General features: G+C 46.7%; 1 protein-coding gene across 1 annotated transcript in view; it reads left to right on the top strand.

The window, feature by feature from the left end:
- The first annotated feature begins 15,266 nt into the window (after positions 1-15,266).
- E2F5 (E2F transcription factor 5) overlaps positions 15,267-20,992 on the top strand; it is a 32,372-nt gene continuing 26,646 nt past the window's right edge. Inside the window, exon 1 of the mRNA XM_054018436.1 lies at positions 15,267-15,572. Within this exon, the coding sequence (XP_053874411.1) occupies positions 15,411-15,572 (162 nt within the window). The 5' untranslated portion in view covers positions 15,267-15,410. The remainder of the gene's footprint in view (positions 15,573-20,992) is intronic.

Here is a 20,992-nt window from a genome sequence, read left to right as displayed (position 1 = left end):
GAGAGACTTTTTTTTTAATAGCACATATTATACATGACCGTTTTTCATATCTGGAATTAACACTGTTTTGAGATAGCATTCAGTGACTTTTCAGAGTTAATACTGTTATCCCAGAGAAAAGAGAGATCTTGTTGATTTCAGCAACTGCTGAATGTGTTTAATAATCTCTTCTAGACATTACCATTCAAACCTGATGCTGTTCCCTGATGTCTTTCATACACTGCGCTGTTTGTTTCAAAAGATGTGCTCCTGTTCCCATGCAGGGGTCCACCCTCATAGAACAGCTTGCAGGATCAAGGGCTAAATAAGAAAATTTCTGATCTCAGGAATTTACTGATGTAAATGTGAGGTTGAATACACAAAGGCTTAACAAACAAGTGGTACTGACTTCATTCTGAATGTGACATGCTTCAGTTATGACTTGATTTATACCGTTGCATTTCTTTAAAAATCCAATGTTTAAATTTTTTTTATTAATAGCTATGCAATTGCTCCCTAAAATCCCAGTGAGAGTTGGGGGTTTGGTGTTCTGGTCACTATACGGCCTTTTAGTAATAAATCTGTTCTTGACTACCATTCTTGCATGCTCAGATGATTCCATTTCTCTATCTGAAAGGGTCTCTAAATCTGTTTCGTGGAGAAGGAAATGGCAACTTTTGACAGACTTTAAATCTTTATATGGAAATAACTTCCATCTCCTTTAAAATGGTTTTATACAGGATGGCAGTTTTTTAGGGTCTCTATTCTATCACTACATTTCCTTCATTTAGTTACTGACAATGCTGAACGGTGCTGTGCTATAAAATGATCTGAAATTTTCAGTTGTGCATGAATAAAATATTCAGCAGATTTGGAGTTGGAGCTGTCCTTCTAATGGAGGATCTTGCAAACATTGTCATCTCTCTACTAATGAAGAAAATGTTTCTTCTCCCACCTTTACCTTTTCATTTCCTCTGCAGTGCTTGAGCCTCACTGTTTGAGGAAACACTTTTCTAGGAAAACTTTCTGTAGTTCTCAACTCTCAGGCAGACTAGTGACGCTGACTTAAGGCTTGAGCATTCTCAAAATGTGACTAAGCACACATGCATGCTGGGACCTGAAGCACCCAGGTGTTTGCACTCTACACCCTATTGTGTTGATCTTTGTACCAAATGTACCTTTAAAAACTAATAACTTGCAGGTCAACACTACCATGATGAAATATGTAGCAACATTATATGTAAAGTTATGAATTCCCCCTGTATGATGTTACTAGAGCATGGTCAAGACCAGGTGGCCTTGCCTAGGTAAAGGTGTTAAATGGTTCAATCCTAAACAAAGGAATGGGGGTTTGCCTTAATTTAAATATAAGCAGTAAAAAAAAAAAAACATGATCATCAAGACAGCAAGGGGAGGAGATTGCAGGAAACAGAACAATTTGTATTTTAGCAAATACCAGTGTGTGTGGGGAAAACATTCTGGAGCTTCCTTCACTACCAGACTCCTTGTTGCCTTCCTCACAGCTTGAATAAACTTCTTTGAGTAACCTTCAAAAGAATACATTGGAAAGATTTACTGGTCTATAAAGACAAGGGCTGCTGAACCTCAAGTGATTGTATACAATATTACTGTATTATAAAAGTGTATAGAGAGCTCTTTTCTAAAAGCTAATGATTAATATAATTGTGAAATACGTTAACTCTATATGAGGAAATATGGATAGCTAATGATATTATGCATTAAAGTCTGTGGCCAAACCGGGAGAAACACATTCTCTCCCAGATGAGCAAAGGCAGCTATTTACCCGTCTCCAGTGAGATTAAGCAAGATGTGACCAAAAACAATAGAAGCCTCATTAACCTAGTGTCATAAACATACAGCTAAGGGGAGCATAAAATCACTCTTTTACCTGTAAAGGGTTAAGAAGCTTAGATAACCTGGTTGGCACCTGACCAGAAGGACCAATGGGGGAAGAAGATACTTTCAAATCTGGGGGTGGGGTGGGGGAGGAGGCTTTGTTTTGTGCTCTGTTGGTGTTCTCTCGGGGAAACAAAGGGAAAGACCAAGCAAGTAATCCAGCTCCTACTAAAATAATACATCTAATATTACAAAAATAGTAAGTAATAACAAGAAAATGTTAGAGTATCTTTTGTTTTAGCTTGTAAATTTTCCCTATGCTAAGAGGGAGGTTTATTCCTGTTTTTTTGTAACTTTAACGTTTTGCCTAGAAGCACAGGAAGAGAAGAACAGCGTTAGGTCATCCTACCTCTTGAAACAAGAGTCATTGAATTTTGGAAGATAAAGCAAAGACAGAAGCCATCGTTGGCATTCGTTACTGGACAATGCACAAGGGAACAGAGCTCTTGCAATCTGAGAAAGATGGGCCCTTCAATCAAGTGTGGGGTGGAGTTAAGGCTCTGGAAACTAAAAATAGGTGAGAAACCTGCTTAGGCAAAGATCTTTCACTTAGGAAGACAAGGGAATCCAGCATCTTGTACTTCTGTGGAGGATCCAGAATGAGGGGAAGTCAGTCATGGGTGGTAAGAAGATTGAGAGAAATCACCTTGATCAAAGCCTGCACTTTGCTAGATTAAGTTTTAGAGTTTTAGATGCATGTTTTCACTTTTATTTGCTTGTAACTGTTTCTAACTTTATTCCTTTTACTTGGCATCACTTACTTAGTCCTATTAATAAATTTGTTTTATTTTAAACCAACTCAATGCTGTATTTAAATGGAAGGGTGTAGTTACCCCAATTAAGTTGATAACCTGTGATGTGCTTTTGTGTCTTTTAGAGGAACAAATGAATATTATTTCTCTGAACTGTCCAGGACAGAGCTGGATATTACAGATCCCATGGTATGGGAAAATTCAGAATTGGGAATATCTTGCAAATAGTAATCAAGGCTGGCGGAAGCCAGAGTGGGGCTGAGTGTGAACAGGCTGCTGGGGTCAGAGCTGCTGAACCAGAGCTGTCTAGCACACAGACACTCAGGATGTGATGTGCATGCTCGTAGACTGGTTCTGAGTGTCCCAGGATAGGAGCTACAGCAGTGAAGCATTGTGAGGCACCCAGGGTTGCGGGGAAAGTAGTGGCCAATCCCTTATTGGTCTGGATTGCACCCTGAGCCATATAACACACGCACACCAAATTTGGTTTTTAAAATCTCTAGCCAATTCTATTTCTTTTGGCATATTTCTAAGGCATTTCATTTTCAGTTTGTACTGGTGTTTTAGCTGAAAAAAATTTGGGTTTTACAAAAACTGTTCACTTTTTATTGATTTGGTTTTTACCTCAACATTGGACCACTCAAGTACCTGAAAATACTTATGTTAAGAAAATCTGATGCATTCCATTAGGTAGATGAGTTTGTTAATAAGTTAGACTAAGTGTAAATGCAAGGTTGTCTGTTTAAGTAATATAATGGAAGATATGTATGTGTTTATGTACAGTTCATGAAATAAGCCATACCATTAAACTACATTTACTTTAATAGTTGCTTTGTTCTGTATTCCCATCCCAAATATTTACCCAGAAAACTTCAAAGTTCATTCTTTACACCAATTTTTCACCCATTTTTAATTTTTGTTAATAAACATTGACAAATTCCTGGAAAATTTTAAACAGTAAAAATCAGAAATGAAGAGTCTTGCTTATTTATCTCCATTTCACTTTATCTGAGTCAACTGCAGCCCTGGTGAATTCTTGCAGCAGCATACAAGAGTTCAGTCCTTAACAATGTCCCCACCCTGTGTTCAGTTTATTTACATGGGCAGGCTTCAAGTCCTGTGCTTCCATAATTCCCACTCTACCCTTGCCTTCCAACTTTCAATTGTATGTATTTACTGCCATTTTCCTTGTTACTCTTGGGTTTTGGCCCAACAACCTTGTCCTGTGAAACCTACAAATTGTTCCACTTAGCTAGCTCTGCTCTTCTGTTTTTTGTATTTTGTTTTCCTTTGTATATTTGCTGATTGTTTTTAATACAATATTCTTTTAAAAATGTAATTACTTAGGCCATTCCTGCCTTAAATACCACAGCACTGGGTACCATAAATAACCTCACAAATGTATTAATGTAATTGGTGTATGTAGTATCATGCCTGTTTCTTATGATTATGGTGACTACAGGAACCAGGAGGGGAAAGAAATCTGTTGTGTGTTCAAACTGCAAATAGCTAACTACCTGCCTGTTAAACAAGCCTCCTTATGCAGCCTTGTCCTTGTTACTGCATCTCAATATCACGCAGTAACTGCTCTTCCATGACAATCTTTCCTTTTGAGTACAACCTAGCAATTGTGCCAAATTTTACAGGGCCCCATTAGTGTGACTGTTCTCAAGGTACCCAGGACTGTGAATCATTGTTACCCCATGCCTCCAGCAAGAGGGAGTCTTTCTTGTGGTAGCTGGGTGTTAGGGAGTTAACACCACCACCCTTTCAGGTACTCACGTGCACACTTCTGGCTATGCTCTCTTTAACTAAACATTGCAAGTTAAGAGTAAGCACACCCAGACCCCGAGTCCCTCGGAAGCATTCCCCTGCAATATCCAGCCCCTGTCACTAGCTGCTCACAGAAATTCCAGATCCTTTACACCCAAAGGTGCAGAGTACCCCAGTTTACCTTAAACCAGTGGTTTTCAAACTGCAGGTCACGACCGAGTACTGGGATGCGGAATGTAAGGCTCTGGGTTTTAGCGGCTCTGGTCAGCACCGCTGACCAGGCCGTTAAATGTCCCATCAGTGGTGCTGCCTGGCTAAGACAGGCTAGCCCCTACCTGTTCTGAAACCGCGCTGCACGCCGGAAGTGGCCAGCAGCACGTCCGGCTCCTAGCCGGGGGGCGGGGGGGACACGGCTCCGCGTGCTGCCCCTGTCCTTAGCACTGGCTCTGCACTCCTATTGTCCAGGAAACAGCCAATGGGAGCTGGGGGAGGGCGGTGCCTGTGGGCGAGAGCTGCGTGGAGTTGCTTGCATGCCTCCGCCTAGGAGCCAGACCTGCTGGCTGTTTCCGTGGTGCAGCGCGGTCCGCGGTGCCAGGACAGGTAGGAAGCCTGCCTTAACACCCCTGCTGTGCCACTGACTGGGAGCCACCCAAGGTAAGCCTGTGCCCCAACTCCATGCCCTACACCCCTGCCCCAGCCCCCCAAACCTGGAGCCCCTTGCACTCCAAACACTTCATCCCCAGCCCGACCCCAGAGCCTGCAACCAAAGCCCTCATCCCCAGCTCTGTTGGATTGCAGGCATCAACAATTTTCTTCAATTGGGTCACCAGAAAAAAAGTGAAAAACACTGCCTTAAACCACCACTCCTGTAAACCACACCGAACTTAAATAGACCTACTTTTGTTTTATAAAAAAGAATAAAGATTTAAATAGAAATGAGGGTGGTGAAAACAGTTACACTACAAAACAAAAACATCAAACGTGAACTTGGGACCTTTTGCCAAGGAGCCTCTGCATCACAGTAAGTTTCTACCAAAGGTTACTGGTCTGACCAGGTCCCTGGGATGGACCATATTGAGAATGCCACACTCAGGGCAGACTGCAAGAAACAGGGCAGGCAATCCCCCAGAACTGGTAGTTTATTTTATAATTAGATTCACCAAACCAGTAACAAAACAGATAGATTTATATCAGGGCTATAGACAGCTATCTGGCCAAAAGGGGTGTCACCTAAGAACAAAACAAGTTTGCGATTCAGATACATAGCCAATATTCATAACTTCAGATACAAAGATGATACCTGAATGTAAACAGGATAATAATACTTAGCAATTCATAACTTTTCTATCAATACCTTACATGACATACTTTGTACAAGACTTACGGAAATTATGTAACCGTGGTAATAACAGTAATAACAACAGTGATATAAATGGTCACCTTTCTTATACATACATCATTCTTATACAACTGGAAACCATCAAGAACACTTCATTGAGAACGTAAGCCAAATGTGAACTCTGGTCTTCACACATGCAAGGTAAGTACATTTTACTACTGCATCTGTATCCCCTCCCAAAAGATCACTTCTGTTAGCTGGACTCAGCACTAGATTTCTCTGTTCTTAGTTTTCATTTCAAACAGCAAGCACTTCTATTTTAAATCAGTAGCAGGAGGGCTGTGGGGTTGGATATAGCAACCTCCTACATCAGCGGGTGAGACCAGTGGAAAGTTGGAGTTCTGGAGTTAGAGGATTTTTAGGTTAAGGATACCGATTGAGATTGTAGGGGGAGGGAAGGCCCAAGAGTGAAGAAGGCTTTCTCAATTCATTCTGAAATACATTTATGATAGAGATTTGTGGTTTAGATTGAGGCAACAAGTCAAAGGCCATCTAAGGTCATTACTTGGACAGTGCAATCCCCAAAGCAACATAGGTGCCTAAACTCCATTTAGGCGCCAAAGTCCCCGAGCATGGCTACTGCCTAATTCTGTAGGTACCTACACTCACTTGGAGCTTAACCTTCTGGAGCAAAATTCCCTAGGCGCCATGGGCAGTGGGTGAAACCACTGGCTAAGGGAGTCTAGCCCCCCTGGCCTGGCCCACCCCTTCCACCTGAGGTCCTGTCCCTCCTGCCCCATTCCCCCCAATCTCCGATTCCCCCCCCCCCAAAGCCACCAGTCCTCCCCCCCCCCCCGCCCAAGGTGGCAGGTGGTGAGCGGCCCTCCCTCCCCCAACCCTGGAGTTCTGGGCAGCGCAGCACCCCAGCTACCCCAAGTCCCAGCTACCCCAGCCCCAGCAGGCTTCCCTTCCCAGAAGAGGAGCAGCCTGCCTGGGCTGGGGCCAACTAGCAGCAGGAGGGGGCCTCCTGGGCTGAGCATGGGCAGGGCCACGCGGGGCTGTTTGGGGAGGCAGAGCCTTCCCCTGTCTATTAGATGCACCACCCATGCTAGGCGCCTAAGTTTTAGACCCTGGGGCACGTTCACTGCTGCCCCACTCTAGGTGTTTGGACCTTCTGCCTAAGCTCCAGAGAGATTCATGAACTGAGGGAATATAGGCATTGAGCTGCCTAAGTCACACGTGGGGACAAGTCTGGTAGGTGGCCTGTGAGCACATCTACCAGTTCAGGTCCCATTCAAAATTGAGGAGGAGGTGCCATGACCTACCTACCTTATAACTTTTAGGCCTGTGGTTAGTGTGCTCACGTGGGATGTGGGCGACCAAAATTTAATTCCCCCTCTGGGGACCGTGTTGTCACCACTGAGCAATGGGATATTCTGATGTGCGTGTGGTGGTAGGGGCTTTCTCAATCTCTACTGTTAAAGCTATTCCACTGTGGATAAATACTTACTTGCTAGGCCAGAGAGTGAGAATGATTCTGAAGTCCAGTGGTCAGGGCACCCACCTGAGAGGTGGGAGACCCCAGAGTGTAATTGAGAGGAACTGGATATGTACATTATGATGGGTCTGCTCTCTACAGTGTTGTAGCCATAGTGTACCAGACAGCAATGCAGCGGGAAACCCAGTCTCTGACTGCACTCCCAAGGCATTGCTCCCTGGTGTGTTGAGGTAATAAAGGTAGAAGTGCTGTATGGGACAGACCCAAACCCATGACAATTTTCCTATCTAATTCCTCATAATGTTATTCAAGCACAACCTTAATTCTGATCTTACCAGTAAGTAACTGTGGGCTAATAATTAGCATTTTTGATCCACGGATCTCAGGCTTTACAAAAGGGGGTGAGCACTATCATCACCAAATTACACTGAGCCAACTGAAGAAGTTGAAAAGAAAGCACAAATTTCACTCCCAGAACTTGGTCTTGGCAGGTAGGTTAAAGAGAATTTGATTTTTCACACTATTATAAATATATTTAGGGTTTTAATTCAATAAATCTAACTCTCAATGATTTAGGATAATTAAAAGAGTTTGTCTCTGATTCAGAAGTATTTCATATCACTTTTAAATCCGCAAGGAAAGGCTCTACTTTTTTAAAAAGTTACACTCTCTCCCAAGCAAAAGGCAATGGTCAGATCAGAGGACTAACAGCATGGTAACAGTGACCTGATCTGTTGGAGACATAGTCCACGCCTCCTTTTGATTTGGACTTTAAACTTTGTAACTGAAAGAGAAGTGGTTGCCGTGAACAACCTTGAGAGGGAGTCTGTATTTCCTCTTAGTTTTTTGTTTGTTTGTTTTAAATATTGTAGTGCAATATTTTATATTAATCCTAAATGCATGTCTTTGTATCTAGGTTCTTATCCTATTGGAAACTTTGACCCAGATCCTGCAAACACTTAATAACATGCATATTGTTCAATAAGGCTAGTCACATGGGTAAAGATACACATGTGCTTAAGTTCTGGCAGGATTGGCAGTCCTAAGAAAAAAGTGGACAGAAAAAGGGGTGGCCAAAGTGAAACCCACAGCATTCTATAACACAGTCTGTGGCTGCCTTTATTTTTTATGCAGGGATGCAGGTGTGAAGATTCCAATTCCCAGTGAACAATGCTTTATCTTGATCCTATTGGAGGCTGCATCATTCATAAATGGGACCTGCTGTACATAAAATCTGCTTCATTTAAAGCTAATTTGCTGTGGTCTCCATGCCCTCCCTCCCCTTAATTTACCCTTTGGTTGGGCAAAGTTTTGGGAAACCCGTGCTAGTTATGGGTAAAGTGTTTTCTGTGAAAGGCAGGTTTACTTTGTCTTCTCTTTGTCTTCTCTTGGAGAATTTTCTTTGTTTAACATCTGATCACCCATCTGACCAGGGCCAGCTCCAGGCACCAGCTGAGTAAGCAGGGCTCTTCGGCGGCAATTCGGCGGAGGGTCCCTTGGTCCCTCTCAGAGGGAAGGACTTGCCGCTGAACTGCCGCCGAAGAAGAAAGCGGCGCGGTGGAGCTGCTGCAGATCACGATCGCGGCTTTTTGTTGTTGTTGTTGTTGTTTTCGCCGCTTTGGGCGGCAAAAATCCTGGCGCCAACCCTGCCCCTGACCTACCTACTGACCTAAAATCAGCTTGCTCATTAAGGAAATGGAATGGGGAAGGTTCCATCATATAGACCAGGGGTGGTCAACCTGAGCCTGAGAAGGAGCCAGAATTTATCAATATACATTGCCAAAGAGCCACAGTAATACATCAGCAGCCCCCAATCAGCTCCCCCCATCCCTCCCAGCACCTCCCACCCACTGGCAGCTGCACCAATCAGTGCCTTCCCCCTCCCTCCCCACACCTCCCAATCAGCTGTTTTGTGGTGTACAGAAGGCTCTGGGGTCGGAGCAAGGACATGGCAGGTTCAGGGGAGGGGGCGGGAAGGAGTGGAGTGGGGGCAGGTCCTGTGGCAGAGCCAGGGGTTGAGCAGTGAGCTCCCCCCAGCACATTGGAAAGTTGGTGCCTGTAGCTTCAGCCCCGGAGTCGGTGCCTATACAAGGAGCCGCATATTAACTTCTGAAGAGCCGCACGTGGCTCCAGAGCCACAGGTTGGTCACCCCGATATAGATCTACCCCAGGCTTGTCTAGGACCATGTCTACACTACAGACTTAGGTTGATGCTGTTGTCAGTAACTACCAGTGTGGTGCTCTGCTCTTGTTCGATGATGATAACAGTCGGCTGCGTGCGTGTTCCCTTTGTGTGCTGCCCCGGCTCTGCACAGATAGCTGACACAGCAGACCTCAAGAGAACCCCCAAAGACCACAGACTCTAGTAAGGTACGAAGGAACCTGAGCCAGGTTTATTGTCAAATGAAGCACAGTAATAGTTTCCCGTAGACTCTACAAGACATACTACGAATTTGTGCCCCCGGCAATGGACCGGTTCAGTCAGTGGCGGGACTTTCCACTGTCCCCTAGGCCAGACAAAGATGTGCACTCCGGAACCTACTCTTATACAGTTACAGGACAGATTACTCATCCCTACTGATGTATTGAGGTACAGCCTCTTGGATCATTAGGGTACTGTCTCCCCCTTTGATCATGTTGTTTCAAACAAACAGATCTATCCATCATGCTGTCCTTTTGACCCTGTCTTTAAGATGCACCTGCCTGTTCCTTATTATGTCTGTGGAGTGTCCTTGTATCGGGATGTCCAGGTGCCATCTTGGCACAAGTTCCTCTTATTAGCACTTATGTGTGGATGCACTTGCTGCTAAGAACCCTCTTCTCGCCAACTTCTGTGAGTGAGGCCTGCCTCTGGCTAACAGCCCAGCTTTTGCTCAGCAATGCCTGGAAGTACTTTGGTTCAGGCTTCAGGCCTCAGACTGGGCCCCTGACACAAGAGGTTATGTTTCAGGGCCTCATCTTACTACAGATGCAAGTTTTATTGGTGTACAGCAACCAAAGTTAGTATATCGCTTGTTTGCATGCATACATGGCTGCTTTCATCAGCAATGCACATGTTCACCAGGATTTCTTGTGCTTGATGCAAATGCGATGCACCATGAATAGGTATCCCAGGGTGCCACATGCTGCCATCTGGCACAATGCCTTTTGGGAAATTTTCACAATGCATTGCAGTGCATAGAAATGAGTCACCTAGGGAGCTAGGGGGTCAAATTCCCAGCACGCAACATTCTCCATCCCATAGTGACATCCACATCCCATAATTTTTGTCCTAGGGGACTCAGCCTACCCCTTACTCTCCTGGCTCATGAAGCCATACACTGGCCATCTTGACGGCACCAAGGAAAGATTAAACTATTGGATCAGTAGGTGCAGAGTGACAATTGAATGTGTTTTTGATAGATTGATGGGATGCTGGCAGTGGTGACTCACAATATTGGATCTCAGTGAGAAAAATATTCCAATGGTTATAGCTGCCTGTTGTATCCTACATAATATCTGTGGCTATGTCCACAGTGCACACCATTTGCAGTGGCATGGTGGGTATGTTTACCTACAGGCGACAGTAAAAAGAAAGCTGCGTCCTCACTGTGGCACGAAGCTACAAGTGTCAGTGAAAGTCTGTGTCAGGAGGGAACTGCCCTTCCCCACTGCCAGACTCTTTCCCTGTAGCATAGAAATACTCCAGCAGTTTTCTGTGGTGGGGAAAGTCTCTGGCAGCCAGGAGCTGTTGGAAACTTTCCTCCCTGCCGGAGTCTCTCCCTGCAATGGGGAAAGACACCAGCAACAGGACACTATCCTGCTAAAAACAGCAGTGTACAAAGGGGAAGCATTGGTTGGGCAAGTAGAGTAGATATATATACCTGAGTAGATACCCACAGCGTTCAGGCATGTCTTTACTCATCTAAGCAGTGCCTGCCCCACCATCTACTCTGTACAAGGGGGACATGTACTCTACACACCACAGAAAGAAGCGTGCAGGGTAGACATATCTTGTGAGGCAAAGGGGGAAAAGCTGCCACCAAGATGGAGGGCAGAGGTGGAGCAGCTGTCTGCTGACTTTGAACAGACAGACACAAGGGTCATTACAAGCACTAATGTGGAGCTATGCAGTTGAGGGACACTTTGAAAAGAACACTTTAATGGTCAGCCACAGTGTGCTGTGTGCTGGACTGCTCTCTGGTCCTGACACTCTGGGTACTGTTAGGAATTGCATAGTGCTTACTACACATTTATAACTACTGAAGCTATGAATTATGCAGTGCTGGCTTTACTGTTATACATACAACTGGGTGTTTTGAACCTATGAGTTAAGTGGTGCTGTACATTTGAGTGATCTGAGTACTGCAATGCATTCTGCAATATGTGTTGTGAACTAACAAAGAAGTGGCTCAGCACCAGATTGATTATGGTATGCCTGGCACAGTTCCTTTGTTTCACGTGGCACTGCTACTCATCCCCATTGTACCCCTTTGCCTGCATCCCCTGTGCAATCTGTTTGTAGATGTTCACATTTCTATGGCTTGTCTATAGCTGTGTGTGCACAGCCTCTTCTCCATACAGGCCCAGGAGATCTAATACCACCTGTCTACTCCATGCAGGAGTGCATTCTGTGGATGGAGCCGGCATGGTCAATTAGCCCAACAAGGGAGAGCTGCTAAGCATTCTTGCAAAGCTGGACAAACAGAAAAAAGCATTTAAAAAATACACCGAGTGTTTTTAAGGGGGAGGCAGGCATGGCTTTGGTCTGTATGACCCTGGGCACTGCAGTCTACAATTATGACCAGAGGGGTAAGCTGCTAGATGACTGTTAGGGTCGACACAAGTCACGCAGTATCTACATTTGTAGTGTTAACCTCAGCAGGTCAACCACGGCTCCATGCCATTTGAGATGTGGTTTCACTGCACGCTTATCTGGGCTGGAGACAAATCTAAATGTTTTGGACGGTAGATATCGTAGGCAGGGGTAGGTTGTGCCTTCCCAAACAGCCTAGCGTGGCCCCGCCCACAGCACTCTGCCTTGGCTGGCCCAGGCTGGCTGACCTGCCTCCCTGCCTATCTTTAAGGCTTTAGGGTTCACACAGAGAGAGGTGACACACACACCCTAACCTAGGGTTACCATGCGTCTGGATTTTCCTGGACATGTCTGGCTTTTTGGTCCTCAAATCCCCGTCTGAGAGGAATTTCCAAAAAGTCGGACATGTCCGGGAAAATAGGGAGGCATGGTAAGGGGACCGCCTCCTCCCCGGGCTCCAACTTTCCCGGCTCCTGCCGCTCTCCACCGCGCGCTGGGGCTGAAGCAACTTCCCCAGCGCAGTGGCAGCTGGAGCCCGGGGAGGAGGCGGCTGCCGCCTCTGTGCCCCTGCAGATCGGGGGAGTTGTTAGTTTTGCTGCAGCCACTCCACTCGCTCTCAAGGTCCCCCGAGCGTCTTTTGCCCGAGTGCGAGTGGAGTGGCTGCAGCAAAACTAATAACTCCCCCAATCTGCAGGGGCACAGAGGCGGCGGGCGGCATCCAAGCGCGCAGCTGCCTCCTCCCCGGGCTCCAACTTTCCCGGCTCCTGCCGCTCTCCACCGCGGCGGGGGCCGAAGCAACTTCCCCAGCGCAGCAGCAGCTGGGGGGCGGGAGGGAGGAGGGGGAATGCGGGGTGCTCAGGGGAGGGGGCGGAGTTGGGGTGGAGTGCTCAGGGGAGGGGGCAGAGTTGGGGAGGGGCCGGAGAAGGGGCGGAGTTGAGGCGGGGCCAGGACCCCGTGGAGTGTCCTCTTTTTGCAGTATTGAAATATGGTAACCCTACCCTAACCCCCCCACCTCCCCCGCACACACAGGGAGGGATGACACACACACACTCCTGTACACCTCTCTCATGGGGCCAGGGATTTGTGTGTGACCAACTGACCTGACCCTCCCTGCCCGGCGCTCTCCGCCCTCCATGCCTGGCTGGACCCCGGGATGAACCCGCCTCTCCTGGTGCCTGCCACCGTGTCTTGCTGAGGCAACATATTGGATGGAGGTTGCAGGGTCACATGCCCCCCCCCTCAATTTCTGCCAGTGTTCACGCCAGAACGTGGCCAGCAGCAGCCTTTCAGTACTGTGCAGGAGGGAAGGGAAGGGAGCTGCTTCCAGCTGCAGGGGAGCAGGGGGAAGGGATGACCTGGCCTGTGTCTTTGCAGAACTCAACTCTTCCATACCCCCCACCACTCCCATGTGGCTGGAAGCAGCTTGTCTGTTTCTGCCCGCACAGTGTCGAAAGGCAGCTAACACTTCTATGCTGCTGCTGGCCACTGACATAACCCAGCCACCTCCTGTCCCTGGCTACAGTGTGGGCAGGAAGGGGTTAAGCCCTAAGGATGCATTGTACACCAGGGTCCAGGGAACCTGACTGCGGGGGCTTCAGCGAACCCAGCCAGAGAGGTGGCTCAGCAGAGGAGGGTGCCTAGGGGGCGGAGGTGTGTGTGTGTGTGTATGTGTAAAAGAAGGTGCTAAGCCCTGCCCTCCTTAAGGTTGTGGAGCCTGCAGTTTTGGGCAGTGAACCGGCTGGAAATCGCTTCCCCTTCCCATCCACCCCGCCACTCCAGAGCTTGCTGAGGGGCGGAGAAGCTTCCCCGTGCCAGTACTGTGTGTGGCTTTGGCACATGCAGGGCTCAGGTTGGGAGGATGGTGAAGGGGCAAAGCAGGGAGAGGCCAGTGAGAGGTGAAGCACATAAAGAGTCAATGGGTGGGCAGCAGCGGTGACACATAACCGGCTGCTGCCTAGCGCCTGCCCACTCACCAGCCACTGCAGCTCACAAAACGCAGCCAGTGCCAGCCAGAAAAAGGACAGGGGGGCAGGGCCCTACTGGCGGAGAGCCAGCACAGGTCACAGCGGGGGCTGCGCTGACAGACCAGCAGGGGGAGCAGCCGGCCCTGCACACTGCAACCCTCCTCCCTCCCCCCCCCCACTCACTACTTGTGGGTGGGCGGCTGGCGAGAAAGGATTCAGCCAGCAGCAGGACCCGCCGGTACTGATGGGGGGGAAGCAGAAAATACAGAAAATACAGGACAATTTGCCTATTTTTAAGAAAAAGTTGGTACACATGCAGGAGATCTTAAATATGGGATTGTCTCTTTAAAAACGGGCAATCTGGTCCCCCTAGCCCAGGAGTTCTCAAACTGGGGGTCAGGACCCCTCAGGGAGTCACGAGGTTATTACATGGGGGGTCCATGAGCTGTCAGCCTCCATCCTAAACCCCGCTTTGCCTCCAGCATTTATAATGATGTTAAATATATAAAAAAGTGTTTTTAATTTTGAGGGGGGGGGGTCGCACTCAGAGACTTGCTATGTGAAAAGGGTCACCAGTAAAAAAGTTTGAGAGCCACTGCCCTAGCCTAGCTCCAGGGTGATAGCCGGCCTATCAGTATGAAGTTGCTTTATGAGGGTGTAGCTTTCCCGGAGGGGACAGTGCTGGTGTCCCTGTTACCACACCAGGGCTTTCACTCACTGACTGAGATGAAAAAAATCACACCCAACAGAGGGCCACCTGGTGCAGGTCCCTGGGCTCCCCCTCACTAGGAGGGGCTAAGGAACAACCCCTGGCAGAGGAAGGGGAGGAGGTTGTTGGGTGAGTTCAAACGAGACCGTCACACTCTCGCTCCCCACTAGCGGTGCGGCTTGAAGTAAGAATAACAAACACCAAATACAGGGTTTCCATCAGCAGCACCCGCCCTGCAAACATTGTTCCAGCAGCAGCCCTGGCGAGCACTGCGTGATACGCGCCCGCACGCCCGGAGCCCTGCCTACGCCGCAGGAGCGCCTGTGGCAACAGCACAGCCCTCCCCTCGCCTTGCTCCACGGCCCCGTCCCTGCGCGCTGGTGGGCCGGGGGCTGCTGGCTCACGCTCCGCGACCGGCGCAGACAGCGCGCTCCCGGGGGCTGCCTTCCCTCCCCGCCCTCCCTGCCGTGGGACAGCCGAGCGCCCGAAGCCCCTCCCCCAACAGCCCGTCTCCAGGCAACAGCGGTGGGTAGCGTCACTTCCTCCTTCCTCGCACGGCCTCCCCCGCGGCCCTGGGGCTCCTGCGGGGCTCGGATTGTTGTGGCCGGGGCCGCCCGTGACACGTGGTGCCGTAGCCGCTGCTGCCGCCGGGGAAGCCCCGCTCGCTGGAGTGCGGGCAGCAGCATGGCCGCTCTGGCCGAGGCGGTGAGCAGCAGCGCGGGTTGCCCGGCGGCAGGCGGCGGCGGCGGCAGCAGCAGCCGGCACGAGAAGAGCCTGGGGCTCCTCACCACCAAGTTCGTGTCGCTGCTGCAGGAGGCCAAGGACGGCGTGCTGGACCTGAAAGCGGTGCGTGCGCGGGGCGGGGCAGGGCCGGGTCTGCCTGGGCGGGGGTAGTCGGGTCTGGAGGAAAGCCCCTGAGGGGATGGGGGCTGCATGGGGGGTTCGGATCAGTGGTGGGTTCCTGGGCTAGGCTGGGATCTGGAAGGGGCTGAGGAGGGGGTGGTCGGAGCTGTGTAGTATGCGGGCTGTGTGTGAATGTGAAGGAATGGTTGCTTGTCCCTGCGTGGGTGGGCCCACCTGTAAATGGGAGTGTCTCTGGGGGAGGACCCGGTGTGTGGGAGGGGTTCTCCCTGTGTGTGGTGGATCTGGGTGGTCTTTGAAGTGGAGATGGCCCAGGGTTGGGGTGGATGTGGAGCTGAACATCATTGGAGGGTGTAATATGTTTTGGGGTGGGGAGTCTGGAGCTGGGTCTCTGTGTAGGGGGCCTAACATGGGAAAATACATGGGGGGGGGGGGGGAGAGATCTGGAGCTGAAAGTGGCCTGTGTGTGTGAGAGAGAGAGAATAGACAGACTTCTTTCTCATGCTCTATCTCCCATAGTCCTATACAAACAATAACTCTCCCCCCCCCCCCCCCCGCCCCATTCACTTTCCAGGGAGAAACTAAAAGGTATTATGATTGAGAAAGGAGTCTTGGAGGGAAAGGGTTGCAGTTGGCAAAGCCTGAAACATGAGTAGGATCCTCTCCCAAGGGAGAGTGGAGTCCTGTCAGAGCATGAGTTTTCTTCCTTTCCAGTTCCCCTGCAGTGTAATGGGGCTGGCTTGTAAGTTGCCAAAGTCTGTGGAGCCCCAACCAGTGTCGTGAATTACTTGTGACCGAGGCCAGCACAGGTTGCAAAAGAGAACCTTTTCTGGCTGAGAACCAAGCAGAGAGTAAAAGCGCCTATAAGAGTGTATCTGTGTCTGGAGGCAGAGAGGACTGGGGGCTGAACGGGGTTTGGAGAGGAGCGAGGCTAGGAGCAGAAGGTGGTCTGGGGTAGGGTGACCAGACAGCAAGTGTGAAAAATCAGGACAGTGTGTGTGTGTGGGGGGGGGCGGTAATAGGAGCCTATGTAAGAAAAAGACCCCCAAACCAGGACTGTCCCTATAAAATCGGGACATCTGGTCCCCCTAGTCTGGGGGCAGATGGGGATGGAAGCGTGGTGTTCCTTCCCTGACCCCAGTGGGGCCCCCCCCGAACATTCCTCAGTGCCCTGCTAGGGGTGCGGCCGTGCCCCACAGTTTGGGGACCACTGGTATAATAAGGCTTGTGCTGGTCTGTACTTGTCAGGCTTTCTCTGGTGTACTGTTTATTTCAGGGATTGGATGGTCATTTTTTGACCAGCCAAGAGGTTTCAACTTTCCAAGAGACCAAAAGGCTCTCTTAATAGGTACGGAATGGAACAGATTGTAGGTACCTTACCCTTGGGTGAGCACTCGTAGAGACAGTTCTCTGCATAAGGTGTAGTCCCAACTTAGCTCAAGAGGGCATGGTGAGGCCTCCTGCCAGATCATGATGAACTGGATCTCTAGTCTCCATAGTTTGGATCATGTTGTAGAGCTCTGGCCACTCTGGGTTTGTTTATGCATTACTAGTGCTTCTAACTTCCATTTTTAGAAAAAAGGCAATTTGTGTATCTCATTTGTTTTGGAGTTATTTTAATGGAAGCACTTGTGGGATGGCTGAAATTTAATCAGCAAATACTGATATAGCATTCAGAACTTGTGTGACTTAAACGTATGTTCACAGAAACCTCAGAAAAGCAGTTATTGGCATCCTTTCTTCAGGAACTGAAGGGCTAAAGTTTCCTTACCTGTTTTCTACCTATGACTGACAGAGACACTGGAAAGTTTTGTGTAAAAGGAAGAGCCTATTCTGTACATTACATCCTCCATTGGAAATTGGGGAATGTAGTGTGATACATTTTAATATTATGTTGTACTTGCAAACTCTGATTTTGCTGATAGAAAATGACTAGCTTTTGTTTTTTGCATTTTCACAGAAGAAAATCAGATGGCTTCCAGCTAATTCATTTAAAAATGTTTTAACTTTTTTAAAGTAATATCCAAGATTACCTTAACTGAAACAGTTTAGTGAACATTTTTTCCTTTTGGTTTACTCACATTGTGCATTTGACAGCAATGTGTATTGTCACTTTCACTATCTCCCTATATAAACAGTTTTTTCCTTGTTGAAAAGACCTTTAAATGTCCACAGGGGAGCAGAAAAACAGGTAATTTTAATAAACAAAAGGACTTTTAAACAATACAAAACAAAACTTTTCAGAACATACTATACTATTTCAATGGAGCTCAATCAGAAATGTAAAAATATTCAGTTTCAAAGTTGATAGTATCCTTTTAACTCATTTCAGCACTTGTTCAGGCTATAAATTATGAGCATCCCAAATTGAAGTGATTTTGAAATGGTGTGACATAAAGTAGTTGTCTTGACACCCAATCAGATGTATCCAACTAGCGACAGAGATCTCATATTTGGAGTTTGTCAGAGATCCTTGATTTAACTGTACCACAAAGAAGTTGTCTGTTGCGTGATGCTTTGGTGGCCAAGAGGTTGTGTTTGGTGAGGTCTTTTAAACTGTTTAGTGTTTGAAGTTGCCTGGAGACTACTTACTGAAGAAAATGTTCACAGAAGGAAGAAGCAGGGTGTTCAGACATCAAATCTTGATTCCACTGAAGTCAGTAACAGAATTTTAGTGGAAGCAGGATTTATCCCTACAGCCAGGTGGGCACCCAAGAACTATTGATGATAGAAAATTCATATTACCTATAGATTAATCTCTTGAAAAAGGATGAATAATTTTGCCTAAACTGTCCTAATTACATAACTTATTTGCAACGTTGTTGTAGCCGTGTTGGCTCCAGGATATTAGAGGGACAAGGTCAGTGAGATATTTTTTTTTTATTGGACCAACTTCTGTTGGTGAAAGAGACAAGTTTTCGAGCTATGCAGTGTTCTCCTTCAGGATCTTTCACCAACAGAAATTGGTCCAATGAAAAAATATTACCTTACCCACTTTTTCTCTAATTAGGAAATAACATGTACAGTGAAAACGAATTTTGGCCAATTGACTGAGATCTCATGTACTGTTTTTAGTGCAAAATACAATAGAGGTTAGCTTGAAAATTTCGTGCTCCTGTATAATTAATAATAAACACCATCTGTTCTTATTGGAGGAGAAAATATACTTTTTCTTTGTGTTTAGTATTGTGCATCAGCATTGGTATAGATTAGAAACGCTAATGACTAAAGTGGTGGGTCTGACATGAAAATGAAACTTTTCAAAGGAAGCTTGGAGGGAAGCCAGAATATATTAAGGCTGTCCCAGATTGTACCACAGACTTCCTATGTGATCCTGAACAAGTCAGTAAGCCTTTTTGTGCTTTAACTTTTTCATCTGTAAAATGAGCATAGAACATCCCTGCCTTGAGGGCTGCTGTGAAGTTTACTTTATCTGTCATGAACTTTGGTATCCTCTGAGACAGTTTGAGAAGAAGAAATTACAGTCAGTAATGATGGTTCCAGAGATGATGGAGCAAATGGAGATTTGTTTTGAACACTGCAATATATTTCCATTATGGCCCATAATGGCTCCCCAAAACTATTAGGGTTAATTTATTTAGTATTTATGATTCTCATCACCATAGTATCTAAGAGTTTGTCTACATATTAAAGTTATTCTAGAATAAAGTAGATTAGGAATTTAAAGCAGAATAACTATTTTGGCATAACTCCATGTGTGGACACTCTTATTCTTGAATAAGTGTGTCCACACATACAGTTCTTCCACAGTAGATATCCTGAATAACTCCATGTGTAGACAAGTCCTGAGTTGTCTGTATGTTGTCCACTTTTTCATGGGTATGTAGGATCTCTCAGTGGCATGGTAGTATAGTAGTAGTGATGATTGATATTTAAAACTTTGTCTGTTTTTACCCAGAAAAGCAAAGAAAATTTGAGTGAAGAAGGAAAATTAAGGCTCAGGTTTAAATCTTTCTGCTTCCTTCACTCCATCCTGGCAGGTTCTCTAGGTTTAAATCAGAAACTGTTTACATATTTTGTTTGCTGAGCTGTTAAGTATGAGTAGAAGATGGTGGTAAACTTTATTAAAGCACAGTCTGTACGGAATAAATGTTTAGTACTTTCATGACCAATCAAACTGAACAACTGTTTAGCCCAATATCTACTGTAAAGCAATTACACATGTCTCAATTAGGAAAGGTAGAAACCAAGTTGCATACCATAGCTACATTTTCAGGGAGTTACAGAATTTCTGTAGGCACATGGCTCATCAATTTTAGTTCCAGTAGCAGGCATCTTTATAAGGCCAGGGGTTCCACATCTTAGAGAGACATTGCCTTGTGAAACACCTATCCTCCCATTCAAAATCATTTACCATTTCTGTAACACTTCTGTGACACCTACAGCAGTTGTTTACATGGAAAATAATACTTAGAAGGCATTAAATAAATGTGTTTTTAGCTTCCTGATTTAGCAGTAGAATATGAAGAGGAAGAGGAGCTGGCCATCTACCTGTAGTCCACTAGCAAGTGCCCTTGTGCTCCACGGACTAAAGCTTGAAAATCACTGTTAAAACAGGCTGTGGGATTATGATTTGGACATGTGATACTGCACAGTTGTTGTCTTGTCATTCTTTTTCCTTTTTCCACCCCCATTAGGTTCTGGTGCACTGTCCCATAAGTGGTCACCAGCAGCAGTTCTCTCTTTAGATGGCTCTGGATGCCTGTCATTGGCAATGGTTTTAGCATTAGACACGTACCTTGTTCTCATTTAGAGGGTGATGGACTGTGGGAGGAGAACTGGGAGCTTGTCTACACTTCAAAATTAATTTGGATTAAAGGAGGGTGTGAATTTAAAATGCAACAGTTATTTTTCAGTCGTTGCATGTGTGGACATTCTTATTCCAGAATAATGTCCATCCCCATCCATGTGGGTAGACAAGCCTGGTCAAGGAGATGAAATAAAATTATCAGTGAAGAAGTGAGAAGGGAAGAGATCAGAAAGATGAGGAGGGGAAAGGAGGCTCCAAAACAACAACAACAAAAAATCCCACTGGAAAAGTAGAAACAAGAAAAGAGAGACTAAATTAATCACATCAGAAATGGTGCCGCATGTCAGTTAGGTAAAAAGCAGTGCTTGCGGAAATGCAAGTGCACACATTGTGTGCTACAGCGAGCAAGAAGAGCAGAGCTGAGTTGTCTGAGACAAGGTTTATATTTTTTTAAGGGACAGGGAAGCAGCATACTCCTTACTTCTCGTAACTAGTGGCATGCTGATGCTGCCCCTGCTTTGATAAATGTGCCTGGATTCTAATTTCAACCAAATACCAATGAACTACTTTTTAAAACTTCCTTGGAAGCATAAAATAGGTCACAGTCTAAATATTCACAGAATCTATGCATCCT

This window comes from Malaclemys terrapin, chromosome 2 (assembly GCF_027887155.1).
Source record: "Malaclemys terrapin pileata isolate rMalTer1 chromosome 2, rMalTer1.hap1, whole genome shotgun sequence".
Classification (NCBI taxonomy): Eukaryota; Metazoa; Chordata; order Testudines; family Emydidae; genus Malaclemys; species Malaclemys terrapin.
The sequence above is the reverse complement of the archived record's forward strand: the minus strand, read 5'-3'. Positions and strand labels throughout refer to the sequence as shown.